Source organism: Neolamprologus brichardi, chromosome 11 (genome assembly GCF_056152115.1).
Source record: "Neolamprologus brichardi isolate AB-2024 chromosome 11, ASM5615211v1, whole genome shotgun sequence".
Lineage (NCBI taxonomy): Eukaryota > Metazoa > Chordata > Actinopteri > Cichliformes > Cichlidae > Neolamprologus > Neolamprologus brichardi.
The window spans coordinates 27,384,232-27,404,382 of NC_142114.1; the positions used below are offsets into that span (position 1 = coordinate 27,384,232).

Genomic DNA, 20,151 nt, shown 5'->3' on the forward strand with positions numbered 1-20,151 from the left:
TCGCGACACTGACAAACTGAAACACAGGGCTTAAATACATAGAGGGAGCAATCAGGGAATGGGCAACAGGAGGGAGACACAGCTGGGGCAAATCAGGCCTAACGAGATAAGGGGAAGCAAAACCAGACACATTAACATGAGACATGGACTTTCAAAGTAAAACAGGAAACATAACACAGACTCACAGGCAAGCACTATAACAAAGGGAACAGAGACGTGACGTCAGACACAGACACTGACTGGACGTGGGGATACTGCAGACAGGGGAGACAGCAACTATGGAACACAGACAGAAAACCAGAGAACCTAAACTAAGAATAATCCTAAAACCCATAAAGCAAAGCTAGAATATAATGAAATAACAAAATCAAAGAACCAAAAACACAAAACACTGGGTCGACGACCCAGGGACCCTAACAGTTTTCCTCACAAAGGGAATTTTAAAACTGTTCTAAAGTTTCTAAAATTTTATCAACTGGTTTCTTATTTAGGCTACAAATCTAATAGCCACAGAGAGCATTAACATCACATTTCTGGTCACCTGGACCGATATTCACTCTCATTTTAGACTGCACTAACAAATAAAGGAGATAATTGGGCCTTTTGAGTTTAAACGCACCATTTAAAGTTAAATGGGAATTTTACAGTGGAGTAAAAATGAAACTGGAAATGAAACTAATTTGAGGTCTGAGAATAAACCAAAACTAAGTAAAATTAAGATCTTATATGCAACAACAATGAGATGGCTTTTCATTAGTGTCAGTTAGCTATTCAAGCTGCCCTTAATAGGGTCAACAAGGCATTTAATATACATATTTAGAAAAGAAAAAAAAAACGTGTGTAATGTGTAAACACAGGTTAAAGTAGTTGTACTGTGATGTGTCTTTGTTTTTTGAGCCTTTACTGCTGTGGTTTTTCCACTAATATGGTTGCACACCTTTCACAGAAAAGTTCTCGTCATAACTTTTCCCATCGTGACTCTGAACCTTATTCAGGCTCTACGTAGACAAAACAATCAGGCAACATGCCAGCCTAATGTCACGGCAAAACAAAGCTTAGAGTTTCCATTTTATTTTGCCAGCACTTTTATTGAGGTTTACTTATGATGCACAAGGGGGCTGAATTGTTCACGGCTCTTGATGGATACACTGGAATTTAAACTGTGACCTTTCGGTTTCCAGCAGCTTCTCTAAATCCTAAAGAAACCCTGCAAGGCTGGTTTGTTTGATGTGTTTTCACCCCTCGCAGAGCACCTGAAAGGGAAACAAATGATTTCCATTCTAGTTTTAATCATGCATGTGCCAGACTCGGAGTTCAGGCAATTCTTCCACTTCATTGCTTTAATGAAAGATGAATTATTTCTGTGGTTGCATTAAACACCCACCCATATCAGCTGTGTCTCATGACAAACGGTAACTTATGTCTTTGATACCTGGAGGGTGATGAATGCGGGCTAAAACGAACGGTTTCTTGCCAGAACAAGATGCACACGCTCTTTGAAAAAGTGAGGCTTCATCCAAAAGTGGTTCCTAGGATGAAGGGGGAATGTTCGAGGCACTCCAGCAATTTCCTTTGCCAACAAAATTACTGAACTATGAGTTCTTGGCAACTTTATGCATCTAGTGTAATGACACCTCTTTACTTGTCTCATCCTATTAACTTGTCACATACTCTAGTGCACCTTCTCATGTTATTCGCCAAAGTTCACAGTCTGCACACTATATTGCGGACCATTTTAGGTAATATACTGAATGCCCAAAAGGCATGTTACAAGAACTTTGTTATGTGATCCCGAGTTCTTGTTTTTCTTTCATTTAAAAATAAACCAAACCGCTGCACACTAATTACTGAAAAGGACAGAAAGAAACAATATGCTAATCCAGAGATACTACCTGCAAAAGGCTTTCTATCCCAGCAGTCTTTGGTAAATATCCCCACCGCGGTGCATAAATAAAACTGCTTACCGGTGTCTTCTGGGGATGCATGCTTGGCGTATTTATTTATTCCAATTGGATCCGTCCTAAAACCTTCATTCCTGCCACAGGCAAAGTGCGCAGAGGTAAACAAGGGCAGCTCAAAGTCTTTGCATATGTCCCCCTTCTGTGCGACTTGATGAATCTGTTGTGAAGGTGAATCTTGGTGGCGTTACGTGCTCAGACTTTAAAACAAATGGCCACTGCATAAATTAAACTTCATGGGTCACAAAAATTTCTTAATCACTGACATCAAGTTATTATTGTTGTAAAATATATAGTGTAGATATGTAGATGCATGGATTTAGATATAAACACCCCGTTGTGACTCTAGTGAAAATGGATGTCCCGAGTACGATCATATCAGGCACACAGGTGTGGGTGAGCACAGAAGCCCCACCCACCTGCTGTTCAAACCTTCTGTTTGTAAGTCCAGCAAATCAAATGAAAGATGGCTCCAAGGGAGAGAAGAGGAACTAAAACATCTTGTTTCAGTCCGGTCTTCCTCCCCTCACCCCCAGCCGCTCATGGCAGATGGCTGCCCTTCCCTGAGCTTGTTTCTTCCTGTTATTCTGACGTTTTTCTTTCCCCCTGTCACCAAGTGTTTGCTCACAGCGGCTTGTTTGATTGGTGGGGATTTCTCTGTATTGTTGTAAGGTCTTTACATTGCTATATAAAGCACTTCGAGGTGACCACTGTTGGGATTTAGTGCTTTATAAACAAATTGAACTGAAATGAAATTGAATTCAGAGAGAGGGTGAATTAAAGGGCTGCAGCAAGGCTCCGTTTAGGATAAATAAAAAATGTTTTGGTCTGTGACTCATGCAAAGTTGTTCTAGTAGATTCCCCACATACAAATCTGGAGCTGGAAATAATCATAACACGTCCCATTTGGAGAAAGTAGCCTCATATTTAGACTTAATGATCATTTCATGCAAACTTTTATGGCTATAGCTGAAGTAGCCAGAAAAAATTCAACGTTAGCAGCTATCCAGGAGGTGCAACAGCAACTATATTGTTGATATAATGAGCTGATTTAGCAAAATTCCTCTTTTAGGTAAAATATTTGACATCCAGGCCTTATAAACGAGTCATTGGCTGTGGAACAACAAATTAATATTTGATCCAAAAATGCTCCCTTTACTAGCACATGTGGAGGAAAGGTAGTAGCTATTCAGTCAGTCATAAAGCACATAAATAACTTTGAACGTCAGTGGTACCTGGGTGTATTAAACGTTTAGCTTTAATACTTATTTTCTCAAATTGGCTGAAAGAAATCAACACTTTTTGCTGGACTGAAGGGATATTGAGCCTGCTAATTATGTTTAGTCTGCTTCGTTGACCCTGACTGTGTTCTTTTAGTTTTCATATTTTAATTCATCCAGACTTTGTAGCCACTTTCCCACAGCCTGTTATTTGTTCTTCTCACAGAGCCAGGCCCTGGCCCACTACAAGGGCACCAAACATGCCAAGAAGCTAAAAGCCCTGGACGCCCCGAAGAGTAAGCTCAAAGGCTCAGTGGTCACCAAGGAAACCGCCAACCAGGAGATGGCCAAGGGCATCAACACCTCACAGGTCCCCAACAACACTGAGAGGAAAGGTTTGTATTTTCCTGCCTGCATATTCCTATTTGTTGCTGTTCTTTATGTAGATGGAGCCCTTCTGTTGGGAATCATCATTAAACCTCCAAGCCTTCCTATTTGGCATTTTTGATTTGCTGCACTCAACTTGTAATCACTTTAGTACCTGGATAGACTCACTGTTGATTATAATAGCCCTGTGTTGTCTGGGTTGGCAATGAGGTAGGGCCTAAGTGTGCTTTTTGTGTTATCTAGTGCTGACAGGCAACAACACTTTGTGACAAAACATGTAATGCCCGCTCATTTGCATGAGTTGATTCCATTGGTGCAACTTATTGGGCAACTGGAAATCATTACATGGTAATCTGGCAACAAAAAAAAAAAGAAAACATCAAGCTCAGGCACTTTGTTACGTGCACACCAGTATTCCTGCTGTTTACCTTGCAATATATTAACCAAAGCTGAAATGACGTGCACCATAACTTTCCACTGCTGTAATATCCTCTCTGATACATTACAAACAGATGTGAGATGTTTGGGCACTTCTAATGGATGAATCTAGACTATAATTTCTGGATTACACCTCACTTCCTGGTACAAAGCACCCTGTTGCTTTTTTTGCATCTTCCTCTTCTGGCTTTCTACTTTGCATCTGCCCTTATTCCATTTTTAATTCCAGTTTTCTGGTTCACATTATCGTGTGCTGACTCTGTGTATCTTAATATTCATCATGTTGCAGCCAGGTGGCTTTCTAAATCCAGTCATCTTGGCCAGGTGTTTAGAGTCTGGGACTCTGTGGTATTCGTCTACTTAAAACATGTTTAAAGGTAAACACAAACTAACTGCAACTTTCAGCGCCTGACAGGAACCAGATGTACAATATATTAAATGGTTTTATCTTCTGTGTCCCGTATTGACCCTGTGGAGGATAACGTTTTTGGCACCTGAAAGCACTGCCGAGCAGCCCTGCCCTCTCTGTCTTCTGAAGCGTAATATTCCTTAAGCTGCCTATTATTATGTCATAAAATTGGCCCAATGAAAGTCTTCCCCTTTAACTGTAACAATAGACGTTTTTTAGAGTAATTAGAAACACATTGAGCTATTCTGCTCTGGGATTAATTTCAACCTTAAACCATGTCTTCTTCCAACGTTCCAAAGTATTTAAATTAGGAGCACATTTCTGGAGTGCATTTTGCATTGTGACCTATACATATGTAGAACCTTATACAGCCCTGACGCCTGAAGTTTAAAGCACCCATGTGACATGCAGCCTCATCACTGCCTCACACATCTGCATTCTAACGTGCAGTTACTTTGAGATACCCTCAAAAAAGAAGCTTCCTCACTGCTCATCATTTTTAGTTACTTGACAGAGTCTGTGGGTTCTCATTCATCGAGGTCATGGTATTCTAAGGAGCTTGGAGGGACAGTGACTGGACATCTATTTATACCAGGTTTTTATGCCTGGGATTCTCCACCATTTGGTTGTAGAACTGAAGAAGTTCAGCTTTTTTCCAAGAGCCTTAGATGACTTGACAGAGCGATTTCCTCAACTTTACGTCTCAGCCACAACCCAACACTAATTTGAATCCCTTTCCCACACGTCTGAGGCAGTGTTGCCAACTCCTCAGTAAGGAAAATCGCTATTGGTTGTCCTAAAAGTCGCTAGAAGTCGCTAAATGACGTCATCACCTAATTTGCATAATTGGTCATGCTAATGTAATTGTAACCTACGTTGTTGGAGAGAGAAATAACATCGTGGAAGAGACATAAAGTGAGTAAAAAACGTCCTAAATGCATTTAGAGTTTATTTAGAACTACAAATTAAATTTCTTTTAGCAATTATTGTTTTTTTTAATGTCACAATTCCAACTCTGCTCCTTTATCTGGGCTTGGACCGGCAAAACTGACCCGAAATAGGCACTCTGGTGGAGTTACTTTGTGTGTGTGTGTATAAGTAGTTTTAAACCTTGTGATCCACATAACAGTAAAAGAGTAAAAGAAGAACTGACTGCGTTACAGCACCCGCTGCTTGTTGAGAGTAAAAGCGATATGCGCTTTCACGTCTTTTTTTAGCGACTTTTTTTTAGAAAAAAAGTCGCTAGGGGGTCTGAAAACTCGCTAAATATAGCGACAAAGTCGCTAAGTTGGCAACACTGGTCTGAGGTGAGTTACAGTTGTAATGCTTACGGCCAACCACAAATTGTGGAACCGTTTAGCTTTTTTGTTAGCATTCGTTGATGTTACATGTTAAAAACAAGAAGAACATTTGATTTAAATTTAGTGGATCCTTCCTGCTTCTCAACCAGGCCACATGAAATTTAAGTTGATACTTTTTTAAACAACATAAACACAAAGAAATACAGATTTTAAGGCCACAATAAGTAATTTCAGAAACAGTATTGAATGAAATCTCTGTAAAATCTATAATGTAAGGATTACATGAATGCAGGATTCTCTTCTTTATCTGGGTCTGATTTGAATTCAAACTGGGATGAACTCGAGGATTTTGTCAGCCACGTGCTCTACAACCACATTTGTAGACCTTGTAGAAGCTAACTAACGCCTAATTTTGTTGACTGCGCTCATGGAGAGCAGAGGGAGATCTTAAGGGCACAACAGCTAAAACTGAGCATTTCAGGAAAAGATTACAAATTTAAAAAAAAAAAAAGAGGTGCAGCAATGTTTTTCCTCACATTGAAACATGCACATATTATAGTAGACTCGCAAAAAATGAACCTGTTAAGCCACATACGGGCATTTTAAAGAATACTTGAGGTGAAACGTTATATAACAATGTTTGAAAACTGTCAGTTCTCAGGGAGAATATCCTGTGAATCTGTTTAGGTTTGGCCCCGTGATAGTCTGCGTAAGCTCCAACCCCCTCGTGGCATTTGAATTGGATAGGTAGTTAAGAAAATGGATGAGTGGAATATCCAGGTTGCTCAAATAAGCCGGATAACAATTTTCTTCTGTATCCCCTAAAACAGTGTCATAAAAGAGCATTAACAAACAGGCAGTTTAAGCTTATATATTTCACATGGTGCACATCATGTGTTAGTCTTTAACTTATATTAAGAGCTTCACACCTGGCTGCAGTCTGTCTCGTACCCCGCAGAGTTACTTAGCTACTATACAAATGTCAAACCATTAACAGAAGCAATTTGCACTCAAGCTTCCCTGAAGCCAACCCACACTGCAGACTATCGACATTTACCGTAAGAGAGGGGATGTGATGTGATGTAATGCTAAGTCCAGCTATGACTTTGGAGGTCATACATCTGAAGGGACAGTAGTTATTAAATCTTAAATGCATTTCAGAAATTATGGCTACATTTATAATACTTATATTATGCGCTAAGTAAATTTACTTTGAGCTAAAAATCTAATTTTCTCGTGTATTTATGTCACAAAAGAGTCAACACACTCTGACCAACATAGGAAACATGTTATATCTAATATTCTTAAATATTTAATGCACTGAATGTGTTTTTTCCCCCCGGCTGCTGCTGAGAATTAAATTTTGATTAGATAGTTATTCACTGTTTACTCTTTTCATGTGAACTGTGGGAAGTTCAGATTTTTTGGGAGCTTTGAGGATTCAGGACTCAGTAATTAACCAGCTGGATTTGTAAGAAATCAAGTTTTACAGAAGAGTTTTTGTGATTAATAATAATAATAATAATAATGGATTGGATTTCTATAGCGCTTTTCAAGGCACCCAAAGCGCTTTACAATGCCACTATTCATTCACTCTCACATTCACACACTGGTGGAGGCAAGCTACAGTTGTAGCCACAGCTACACAGAAGCGAGGCTGCCATATTGCGCCATCGGCCCCTCTGGCCAACACCAGTAGGGTAAAGTGCCTCCCCCAAGGACACAACGACCAGGACAGAGAGCCCGGGGATCGAACCGGCGACCTTCCGGTTACGCTTCCCAACCCCCTGAGCCACGGTCAGGGGGTTACCCTGACGTCACTTAAGAATACACAATAGCAGATATATATGTTTGAAAATAACGTCTACAAAGTTAAGTTGTGAAGCATCTCCCGTCATCTTTTGCTTCCATCGAATTTTTAAATGTCATCCTGAACGAATCCCACATTAGATAATGAGTTCATCAACATGTAATTTTGACAAACATTTCAACTTAATTGCTTGTCACTTTTGTCTCCACTTTTATTTCATAACACGATTTTTCCTCTCGAGCATTTCTGTCAGTCATTCAGGACAAACATGGCAGCGGCGGTTATGCGAGTTATCTGAGTAAAGCAGCAGACAGACGCACTAAAGCCCCGTTGATGAAATGTCACAATGAAACGTGTCTTCTGAAATGGAATGGCCACTGAGGAGGAAATTAAACTGTAAAATAAACAATTTGGAATTTTAAAATAGACACAGCTGGAATCAACACGAAACAATAAATGTTGGACTGAAATAAGACGAGGTTGTCTTTAAACACTGATTATTTATGTTGTTCTTTTAATTAGACAATAAGATTTAATAGACTGTATCAGTAGACCACTTGTGATTATGGAGCCGTCTTTGGCTCGTGTGATTGTGTAAAAGTTGTTATTTATTTATTTATTGTATTATACACTAGCATCCAAAAGTTTAGACATGCAAATCTGTGCAGTGAGTCCAATCTCTTGACTTTATTTATCATCTCTCTACATGACTCCTCATGTTGATCCAGCTGTAAAAACGTGTAGCCTAAATTTTACCAATTGCTTTCATATTTTGTCAATTAAAATGTCCATAGCTATCCACGTTCTATTAGTTTTGATGTACCTCAACACTGGTGGATCGCATGGATGTATACAAATAAATGTCTGGTCCCGAGTCCCTCTAGCTGTGGATTCCTAATCCACAAAAAGAAAATCCAGGGAGGAAAAACAGAGACTTTAACAGTGTGTTTGGACCGAGTTGTGTGCTAATGCTGCTGACTTACTCTCACGCTTGAACCACAATGAGAAATTAGCAAACAACAGAAAAAAGTAATGCGGTGAGACGTTTCCAGAACAAGCAGAATATTGTTTTTACAGACCTAAAGGTCGACTGCGATGTGCAGCTGAGGAAAACAGAAGAGCTTTGCCTTCAACATTAGTAGTTCAGTAGTAAATATCGCATTGCAGAGTAGTCTCATGTGGTTAATGAGCTTAATTATTTACACCTATTAGTGATGTTGATAGGCTAATTCATACTTAATAGGCTGTATCACCTTCATTATAAGGCCCAAATCAATTTTGTGGCTCCGACATTTTTTTGGTCAAATTGGCTCCAAAAAACAAACAAAAAAGACTTTTTTTTATTGTAAAGTTGCTTTTTGAAGTAAGAGCAGTTTGATCATTTGTAATATTTATCACGTATGCTTGTTGAAGACCACCTTAGCCACAATAGCCCGTTTCCTTGCTGTGCGTTTGTGTCCATCATTCTCTAACATCATCAAAGTCAGTGTTTGTTTGTTTTCTGTGAAGTAGAAAATGACCCTGTAGTAGTAAGATGTGGCACATCTGTCGTTCATTCTTTCTTCAGCAAGTTTGAAATGAAAAGATGACTTCTAATTTACCTCAATCCCAGTACAGAGCCCTGCTACACAGCATATCAAACCAATATAACTCAATCTGACTGAAATATTTCCAAAGACACAGTAACTATGAAAGTCAGCTATGCAGCGACGGTGATTGAATATTTTTGATTGATTGATTGATTGAATCTTTATTTTGAACATGTTGAAAAAGTACAACAACATCGAATCAAAAGAGACGAATGAACAAAGCAAAACAAAAGGAAAACAAGCAACCACAACTACAAATAACTTTCATGTTCAAAAAGGAGCAGGAAGAAGCATAAGCTTATTTAATCCCACCCCTTTTCCACTATCTAGTAATCAATGGACTACAGAAATACCTCCTTGCAATCACATTATATGTCATGTGTATTTATATTATATTATATATATCTATATATATATATATAGATATATATATGAATATATATATCTCTCTCTCTATATATATATATATATATCTATATATCTATATCTATATCTATATATATATATATATATAGATAGATAGATATAGATAGATAGATATAGATAGATAGATATAGATAGATATAGATATAGATAGATATAGATATCTCTATATATAGAGATATCTCTCTCTATATATATAGATATATATATAGATATATATATCTATATATATATCTCTATATAGATATATCTCTCTCTCTATATATATATCACGTATATATATATATATATATATATATAGAGAGATATATAGAGATATATATATATATATATATATATATATATATATATATATATATATATATATAGAGAGAGAGAGAGAGAGAGAGAGAGAGAGAGAGAGAGAGAGAGAGAGAGAGAGAGAGAGAGAGAGAGAGAGAGAGAGAGAGAGAGAGAGAGAGAGATATTTCTATATATATATATAGAGATATATATATATTTCTATCTATCCATACATACGCACATATACACATATTTTTCTATAAAATCATAAAGCCTTTAGTGGAAAAAGCTGATAGATGTGAAGACATTCAGACCTTAAAGGAACAGTTCCTCCTGAAAAGCCATCTGGATCGCTTTGATGTCAGTTTTGCAGATGTCTCTGTAATGGTCGCCTTCTCTTGAATAAGACTAAACTAAATATCATTTATGTTGCTGTGCTAAAAGTTGCAACAGTAATAAAACCAAACAAAAAGAAAAAAAACAAATTTGAAAAGCTGATACAGTTAAGCCACAAAGTTTGCAGATTTCTGAGGTCTTAATCTCTGCAATGAGCCGTTTTCCCCCCACCGACCCCGGAGCGAGAGCTGCAGTACTATGCAAAAGAAAGTGTGCATGAACAGTCTCATGTTCCCGACACTGAGACACGATGAAAGCATCGATGATGGCTCGTTGACGTGAGTTGTCCTACTAATGTTCGCCAGCTGTACACTTTTTTTGCGCTGGCTGAAAAGAAGTGTGCAGCTGGTAGTCATCAGATAGTTCTTCAAACTTATATATTTTGTGCTTTGAACATCACAAGGCAAACATCCTTCAGTTGCATTATATTTAAGGGAAGAAAGGGATCTCTATAAACTGGCCAACCGACACTGAAACAATTTAAAGCGCGAAATAGCGCTGCACGCCAGAGGGAGAAGCACGTTTTCTTGAGATAAAAAATAAATAAATAAAAGGCCAAACAACAAAGGTAGGGCTCAGACATTGACCTCCTCTCACTGCACCTGAACTGAGATACTCATCTGTAATGGATTCTACACAGCTCTGACATTAAACTTACACTCAAGCCTGGGGAAAATTGTAAACACATTATACACAGACAGAGACCTCTGGGACCTTAAACAACAAGCTGTCATAACCACACAGACAAACGGCTATTAATCATTTCAATGCCCTTAAAAAAAGAGGAGCAAAAAACAACAAGTATATTTCTATACAGCATCTCACGATCATATCTACAGCTTGTGGGGGTGGTGGTTTGTCACAAGTGGCACGGGGTAATGAATATTAATGTACTCAGATGTCAAAAGAATTAATTGTCGAGGCGGGTAAATGCTGCATTATCTGTAAGGCTGAAGTATTTGATGGTATATCAGGGTCACAAAGCTGGCGCTAATGAAATGCCGAGATCGCAGAAGAGTAATGCCTGTGGCGAGAGTCGGTGGAAGAAGGGAGGCAGAGCTTGGTGCACGTTTGCAGAGTGGGCTTGCAATTAGATTGTTTTGCTCTGTTAACTACAAGTACAAAATATATGATTTCTATTATAATTTCAGTACAACAGATCCATGGTGGAAACAATGTAATCTGATTGCTCATTTGTGTTTGGTAGAAATACATCTGATTGCAAGTGTTCTGTAATGAGAGCTCTGCAGTCGGGTGAATATTTGATTGATGCCGAGAGTTTTTTACTGTTTTGTTTTGTTTGCGAATACAATATGAAACTTTTGAAGCTGGTTAAACTTGTCGACTTATACACCCGGTTATTTTTTACAGCACCTGTTCTTCATGTTGCTGCCTGTCGACCACAAACTTTAAATAGCAGGAAAATGAGGAGTCAGAGCTGCAAGAATTTTCCAAAAAAGGTCCATTTTCAGTTTTCTCCCTCCTTGATATTTCTCTCCTCTGCCCCTATTTCTCGGGATTCCTCTGACCCAGAAATTGATCTCACTGCTCATCTCAAAGGATATCTCAAAGCCAAAAATGCATCTCAAGGAGAGAGGAGGCGTGCTGAAGGAGCTATGAGCGTGGATGCAGAAAAGACATCATGCGCAGCTGGAATAGACAAATAATAGTGGGAGGAGGACTCCACGAACAACCTCTGCATTTGTATTCATAAGCTGTTTTTGCTATTAACATCATTTACTGCAAAAATCACACTTTCCTCCCTTCACCTTTGGCGCGCGTGTGGGCGGGTGTTAAAACAAAAATCTGTGATATCCGTCACATTCTGCCATGTTGTGGATTTAATTAAAAATGAGCTGCAGTGGGCTTAACAAAACAACAGGTAATGCAGCTGTGGTCCACATCACATTTAATTGACACTGATTTAAACTGACGACACTCCTCCTCTGCTTCTCAGGTGGGCGGGACTAAGACCAAAAGTGTCAGTGTTTCTGATTGGCCATAAGGGACTTCATCCCTGCCTGCTGGTTTTGTGTGAAGTTAACAGCGTTTCCATTGTGTCATGTGAATTAAGATTTTAGCAGTAAGTAAAAGTAAATAACAGATGAGGACAATAATTAGCCTCCCTATAAAATTTAAATATTTTTCAAAACATTCCTGTTTTTGTTTTGTTTTTTAACAGAGCAAGTGATTTTTAACACAACATTTCTAAAAACACTAGTCTTCTTTAAAAGCATAAATTATATCTGTGTGCACACAATGACAGAATTAGAAAAGAAAAACAAAACATAATCAGTATTATTAACTTTTTTTAATGAGCAACACAACAAACCACTGCTGGGATTTAACTCTATATAAACTTCAGGAAGGGTTTGAGCTGTCACTTGAAATAAATCAGTTTAAAAATAAGAAAAAAAATGTTAATTTTCACAAAGCAGGCGATATAGACACAAAGTTATCGCAGCGTTTCCAGTTGTTAAGAAGTATCGTCAATAAATTCAAAGAGAGCCACGTTGTACAGAACAAACCTGGCAAAGGAAGGATGTGAAAAATTTCAAAGATTCTGGAAAGAAAACTAGTGAGAGATGTGTCTAAAGACCCCAGAACAACTGCCAAGACACTAGTGAATGACACAGCCAAGGCAGGAATTGTCATCTTAAAAAAGGAGAATAAGTGGAACCCTGGACCGAGGAAAACTGCACATTTGCAGAAGAGACACCTTCAAGCTACACTAAAGTTTTCTAAGAACAACCTGGAGAAAGATTATGCAAAATGCATAATGTAAGCTGGTCTTTGGGGTGGACAAAACAAGAGCTGCCACAGAGACACTGCCAATGTTTGGAGAAAGAAGGGAGAGAAATACAACCCGGAGAACACTTTCGCCTCAGTGAAGCACGGTGGGGGGAATATTATCCTGCAGGGAGGCTTCAGTGCCTCCGTAACACGGTAATCTCACGACGGTGGACAAAATCCTAAAGGAAGAAGGAAGTAAAAGAAATAAAGAAAAACCTCAAGCAGTCAGTGACCCAAACTGGCTTTGGCTTGTTGTTCTGGTGTCCAACACACAGCGACCCAAAACATTGTTGACTGACCTGCACAAAGTCCCGACTTTAATCCTTATGAAAGTCTTTGAGTTGAACCGAGGACAAAGAACCATGATATGAAACCATCAAATGTGGAGGAGCTCAGAGATTTGAAGAGAAGAATGGGCCGGGATTGTTCCGGAGACGCGTGTGAGACGACTGCAGGCTGTTATCCAGCAAAGAAAATAATTCTGTCATCAATCTGTACGCACTAAACCCCGAGAGCATCGGGTTTCTTCATCCTTCAGCATGTAAGAAAATATACTTTTTAAACACACTGCAATAATTCAGCTGCTAATTTCAAATTAGGTCAGGTTAACCGATGTTTAGATCTTTCTAAAAGCTCTAAATATTCCACTGAATTACTGTGAAATTGCAAAAGCATGTTTGTATATTTAGTGATTAGAATTCATTGGTTTAGCTAAATGTATTTGCAGTTTAGGGATAACATTTTCCAGGCTTTTTAAAAGCGTCTCTAATAACCAGAGCAAGCAAACACCACCTAAAAAAATACATTTCAAAGAAGATCAGCCCATCGTTTATGGGTCTGCTTCAAAGTGTGTGCTTAGATTTATAGCATCTAAATTATTTACATCATGATGTTACTGTACCTGCGTGCTGTATGAGAAGAATGTGCAACTGGACACTGAGATAGCAGATTAGCCAGATGACTCAGCCGCTGCCTGTCAAGTGTGTTTGTGCGCGTCCTTACACCAGCACCAGAGAGAGCAGTGGTAAAGCGAGAAAGGCAACGTGGGAGAGAGAGAAATGCCCATAGCACAGCCCGCCATCTCTCAGTTCCAGTCCAGTGCCTGAGGAAATGTACCCTGATATTAGCTATTAAAGAGCAGATTGTCAGGGGAGCCATGCCAGCGCTGACAGCAGCTGTACAATGGGGCAGGCTGCAGAAAGGCAGGAGGGTAGCTCCACCGCCCTTCCACCCCACCCTCCTCTAGCCTTTGTGCATCCATGTACACGCGCAAGCTCGAAAAAAAGCCTCTAACAGACATCAGAGGCAGCAGCATACCTGATGAGCGTGTGACCAGATTGGCTCCATACCTGCGCGGCGCTGCAAACGTTCTCATTTGTGAGGTTTCCGCACGCCAACGTGTAACCACAGGAACATTCCAATAGAAATTAGATACGGATCATTTGCTTTGGAATGAAACTGGAAGGAGATAAATCTGTGTGAATTCAAATCAATAACGCCTGCTGTGTTTAAGTGTCTGAGATAATCCAGCTTTTTTTCCCCCCTTCGACAAAAACAACAACAACAACAAAAAAAGATGACTGCAAGCACCGACGCACACTTATTTGTAAATGCAAATTTGTCATCTTATCAGTCTTCTGTGCTGGAAATATTCAGCCTTGCTCACTTACTCACTTTGAATACTGACAAGAGGGGAGGGGGAAAAAAATCACGGATGTCAAATGAAATTTGACAGAACTCAAGGGCCATGAGGGATTTATGTCCTTTAAATTGTGACAGCATATAATAAAGCCCAATCATTTTAATTAAAGAGCTTAATCCAGCTTCATTGAGGAAGGTAATCAGATCTCTGGGGAGTCTTGTGACTGCACGAAAGCTTAAACAGGGCGGAAAGTTTTCCGAGCCACGTTTCTCCTCTATCGCCACGGGAAATGTCAGGGGAGTCGGGAGAGGTTGGGGTACAAACAGAGGAAAGAAAAGAGGCTGTGTCCTGTCTCGAAGGGTCACGGCTTCTTTCCCCATCTGCCTTTCGCTCAATTCTCTTTATCATTGTTGCCTCCACCACTCTCAGCCTCTCAGATTCTCCCTCTTTAATTGTGTCCTTTACTCGATTGCTCCCTTTTAATGTTATCTCTTTCCTCTCACCTTCACACGCCCCTCTATCTACCCCCTTCTATCATTCGTCCTCCTTCTTTCACACACTTTGTCTCCCATTGTTTTGGTCTCACAGGTTGCTTACTTTTCTCATTCCACTTTTTATTTCACTTATTTTTCTCTCGCTCCACCTCAATCTTTCTGTGTCTTCAGCCCTTTTGTTTCTTCTCCCTTTCTTTTACCTGGCCCTCAATATTTATCTCTCTCTTTCTCTCCCACATACCCTGCCCGGCTCGCCCTTACCAACTTTAGATTGATCACAGTCATTACCTCCATTAATGAGATGGGATTGAGTTCTTAACTGGGCCTTGCGCAGCCAGTTAGGTCACACTGACTGGGGATATGGATTACAAGAGGCTTCCCGGAGAGCAGGGCGTCCTAGGCCAGCCAAAGTACACTTTAATCACCTGGTCCTCGAACAGCAAATGGCTCTTTAATGACACCGTGGTAGATGAGTTCACCCCAACACAAGGGCAAATACATGCATGACTTAACATGGGATGGGCTCACCCAACCAGCTTCTATAGGAAGCAGATGAAGGGTTAGGAACCTCACAGATTTCCTTTGCATTTTTATCAAACGTTAATGGTTAAATATATCCACGAGCTATAATTCACACAGCTAAGTAAAATTTAATGTATCGATGGATTTGATTAAGTAGGCTTAGCATAAAGACTGGAAGCAGGTGGAAACTTCTATCATCTGTGCAAATTAAAAAATATGCCTAACAACATCTTTGAAGCTCCCTAGAAATGAGCCAACCCAAAGCTTTAAATCCTAAATGAGATATTATGTTTCCCCAGGTATGACCACTCAAGTATATTCAGTGTTGGGGAGTAACGGAATACATGTACCGCCGTTACGTATTTAAAATACAAAACATGAGTAACTGTATTCCATTACAGGTACCGTTTAAAAAGGTGGTATTTAGAATACAGTTACTTTGTTGAAATAAATGGATTACACGGCGGTACTTCCCTGTTTCATATTGTGGCGGGTCAGGACTGTTTGGGTTTTGTTTGACAGCTACGTTCTGTTGTTCCAGGCGGCAGCGTTACGGTTGCCATGGTTACAAGGTGACGCTCTCTCTCTCTGCGTGTTTCCTGGGTGAGAGAGGCCTTTTTGTTGTTGTTGTGCTAAGCTAATAGGCAGAATGCTACCGGTATAGCTCTAAAGAATGTAGCATCATAGGCAGTGTAGTCCGTGCTGCAGGGAGAATGGACTGCCATACCCGTTATGTGTCTGTGAGCGAGGGAGGGAGAAAAAGGAAAAGTACGAGCTGTCATCGAGCAAAAACGGGAGCTGGAAGCATGTAAATATAATAATAACCACTGCAGCCAAGAAGAGAGCCTGACGAGCCCAGTTGTAAGTAAGCTATTAAGACTCGACTGTACACCGTGTTCGTGTTTTCCTCCAAAAACAATAAGTTCCGTTGGAGCAGCCTTTCAACGCCTCTCTCTGTCTCTCAAAGTTGACCCAGACAACAAAGTAAAGCTAGTTTTCGGCTACGAGCCCGACACAGAACCCACCGTATTAGCCAGAGGTCCCTTTACTACGGTTCGGAGCCGCGGACCTTCAGTAACAGTAATAAATCACAGCAATAGTACATTCATGTAGTTGTAAACAGCATGATAATATATTAAGTAATCCAAAGTATTCAGAATACGTTACTCTCATTGAGTAACGTAACGGAATACGTTACAGAATACATTTTGGGGCATGTATTCTGTAATCTGTAATGGAATACATTTTAAAAGTAACCTTCCCAACACTGAGTATATTGGTGTATGTTTTAGCAGTGTTTTCATTTTCTATGGAGAATATAACATTGTATGTGATTTATGTACTTGAAAACACATCGCTCTTATTTTGAAAGTTGCCCAATAATATCTTGTGTTACTCTACCAATTGTTGTGGTAGCATTAACCTGGGGCTGCACTCCAGAGCCGCTGTTCCTGAATGAAGCTAGCGTGTAGTAAAGTGTAGTCTCTCTAAGTGGAGGTCCAAACCGGCCAGAACCTGCACCTGGTAGAAAACCACAGACTGAGCTACACATTGCTGCAGAGCAGAACCAGGACTATAACAATTCCCAATGCTGGAAGTGGAGTTCATCTGCAGGATTAAACACTCACTTGAGAAGCAAGCGATACTGACCTTTCACACAAAGCACTTGGCAAGTAAAATATTCGCTGAGGAGAAGCTTGTGAAGAGAAACACAAACAAAATACATCTGTGGAAATCGCTGAACATCAGCATCCTCACCTCATGAGGAAGTTTTGGCTTTACTTTTTCTCCTACATCTGAACAACTCCCCTAGTAGTTGTTTAATGTGGTGTTTACTGATGTTAGCAAGCTAACACTCACCTTTCACTACCTCATAATACTGGAACTCTATAAAGGAGCGCTTTATCTCGTGGAAGCTAATTATTTCCCTCTGCTTGAAGCCGCTGTTTTAAACTATACCAAACAGATCTGTCTCTTTACCAACTTCACAAAGAGAACTGGTTGATGTCTCTCTGAGGTAGAAAAACACAAGGATGTTGCCAAAAAGTTTTGTTCAACAAAAGCACCCTGCAAAGCTGTTCATTAGCCTGTCAGTTTTCTGACTGATACAGACATTTATTCTCCTACGATGATGTTACTTCTGATACACGAAGGACAGAAAATCCCCAGTATAGACCCGAGTGTCTCAGATTCTGGTGGTGCATCTAGTTCAGCTCTCTAATTGTGAGAACCCCTGCCAAAATCAGTTAAATGATAACTCACAGGCATAGAATTGCTGGCTCGCAAGAATACTAAAACCTTTACGTGAACTTGTTTTGAAACTGCACTCAGACTGCTCACCACGCCATTGAAAAGCTGCCCAGAGAAGCAGGTGTGATGGCAGACTTTTGGTAGCTGGTGAGAGCAGCGAGGCTGCCCGAGTTAATCGCTGTGATTTCAGGTTGTTTTGACGCTTGGCAAACCCAAGCGGACTGGGAGAAAGTGGTGGGTAATTGCAGGGGGCAAAGAGGTCGCTTTTCTGCTCTGTTTGTGGCATAAACATTACTTATCTGGACTGGGAGGGTCAGCGGTATCATAAATAGTTAGCTAATTAATTATTGTTCTTGTAGTAATGGTTTGATGGGATGCGATGTAAAGCCACATTCATGCTGAAAATTGCTGTTAAACCAGTTGAAGCTCCTCGTGTTTAATTTAGCAGCGGATGCCCTTCCTCACACTACTCCAAAAGGGATTATTTTGTCTCCTCCCAAGATCGACTTTTTCTTCTTTGATAAATTAATTACTTCTTTAGGTATGGTGGTGTTTTGACTGTGCTGTGATTGACAGGACTGGGTAGATTTTCTCGCCCGTGTATAAAGTCTGCTTCAACTCGAATGAAAATAGGATACAAGTTACACACAGCTAATTGGTGAAGTTATTTCCCCCAATCAAGATGAATTTAAATTTTTAAGTAAATGTTTAAGTCATGTTTCTAACTTTTAATACCAGATGTTCTTCCTTAAATCATTCTGCAGGCATCCAAAGCATCTACTGACATAACAGAAGAGTTTAGATATCCTCACGTGCACACTGTGCCATGCTCAAAAATATGATGTTAGTATAGTCGGTAAGCAATAGATAGACTCTAACCAGGGTATCTATTGAGATCTGAGAGGACAGATCAGATAAAAAGACCAGTTTAATCAAAAGTGATTAAACTGGTGAAAATCAGCAGCTTAAGTCAGTATCACTTTATAATAGCCATAATTAATCAATGGCACTTTTATCATTTAAACTTTATTCATGAAAAAATTGTATATTAATTTATAAGAATTGGTTGTATAAGACTCTTATCTGATGTCTAAAGTTGTTAAATATGTTTAAAATACGATGTTTAACAAACATGTGGTGGCATTAGCATTGCTGCTAACGATGAAAGAAGGTTGTGGGTTTGAATCCACCTTTTGGCTGTGGCCTCTCGTTGTGAAGTTTGCATATTCTCCCCATGCATGTGTGGGTTCTCTCTGGGCTTCCTCCAACAGTTAGTGGGGTCGGATTATAAATTACCTGTAGGTGTGAATGATTGTCTGTCTCCATGTGCTGGCCCTACGATAGTGTGGTGACCTATCCTGAGTGTGCCCCACTTCTCTAACGGTAGCTAGGATAGGCTCCACTGGAACTGGATAAATGGCGGAGAATGGATAGATGGATAACTGTTCAACAAATATTTGAAGGGTAATAATAAAGTTGGAACAGGAAGATCTTCGTGTTTTAATGTTGTGTTATTTTGACATAAAGGCATCTGCTGTGATGCTTACATCTCTGATGAAGTCTCACAAGTGTCAGCTTTCTTTTTGTAGATATAGAAAAATCGATATGTAATCATAAATGATCAGAATTAAAATATTTCTGTCATGAATCGCTGTGTGGCAGGCAGGAGTTGGACCCAAGATGCAGGCACTCAGACTCGAGGGATGAACTCAAAAAACTCGGCTTTATCTGCTGACAGGGGAAAAGCATACAAAACTAAACTAAACTAAACTGGGAAAATATAAACTCACACTTTGCAGCGAGGCACACAAGGAAACACACAGCTTGAGGGACGACACTGACTCAGAGAAACACAGGGTTTAAATACACTGGGAAGTAACGAGGGGAATGAGACACAGAAGGAGAGCACAGCTGGGAGAAATCAGAACTGACGAGACAAGGGAGCAAAGTAGGATACACTCACATGAGACACAGACCTTCAAAGTAAAACAGGAATTAGCACAGACGCAAACTAGACTAGGGGAGACAGAGCAACTAAGAAACACAGGTTGTGTCCCAATTCAGGGTCTGCAGCCTTAAAGTACGCAGCCTCAACGATCCTCAAGGGCCGCGTACTTAAAGACCGCTAAGACCGGAAGTGCGAGGCTTGTGAAATGGGACGGTGTAGCCTCCGTTGCGCTGCCCAGGTTGCCTAGCAACCATGATACTAACAGCTGGAAACGTTTCATACAGCTTTG

General features: G+C 39.9%; 1 protein-coding gene across 1 annotated transcript in view; it reads left to right on the forward strand.

The window, feature by feature from the left end:
• The window catches only part of znf385d (zinc finger protein 385D), a 98,715-nt gene that overhangs the window by 57,534 nt on the left and 21,030 nt on the right, over positions 1 to 20,151 (forward strand). Inside the window, exon 4 of the mRNA XM_087848462.1 lies at positions 3,405 to 3,573. Within this exon, the coding sequence (XP_087704588.1) occupies positions 3,405 to 3,573 (169 nt within the window). The remainder of the gene's footprint in view (positions 1 to 3,404; positions 3,574 to 20,151) is intronic.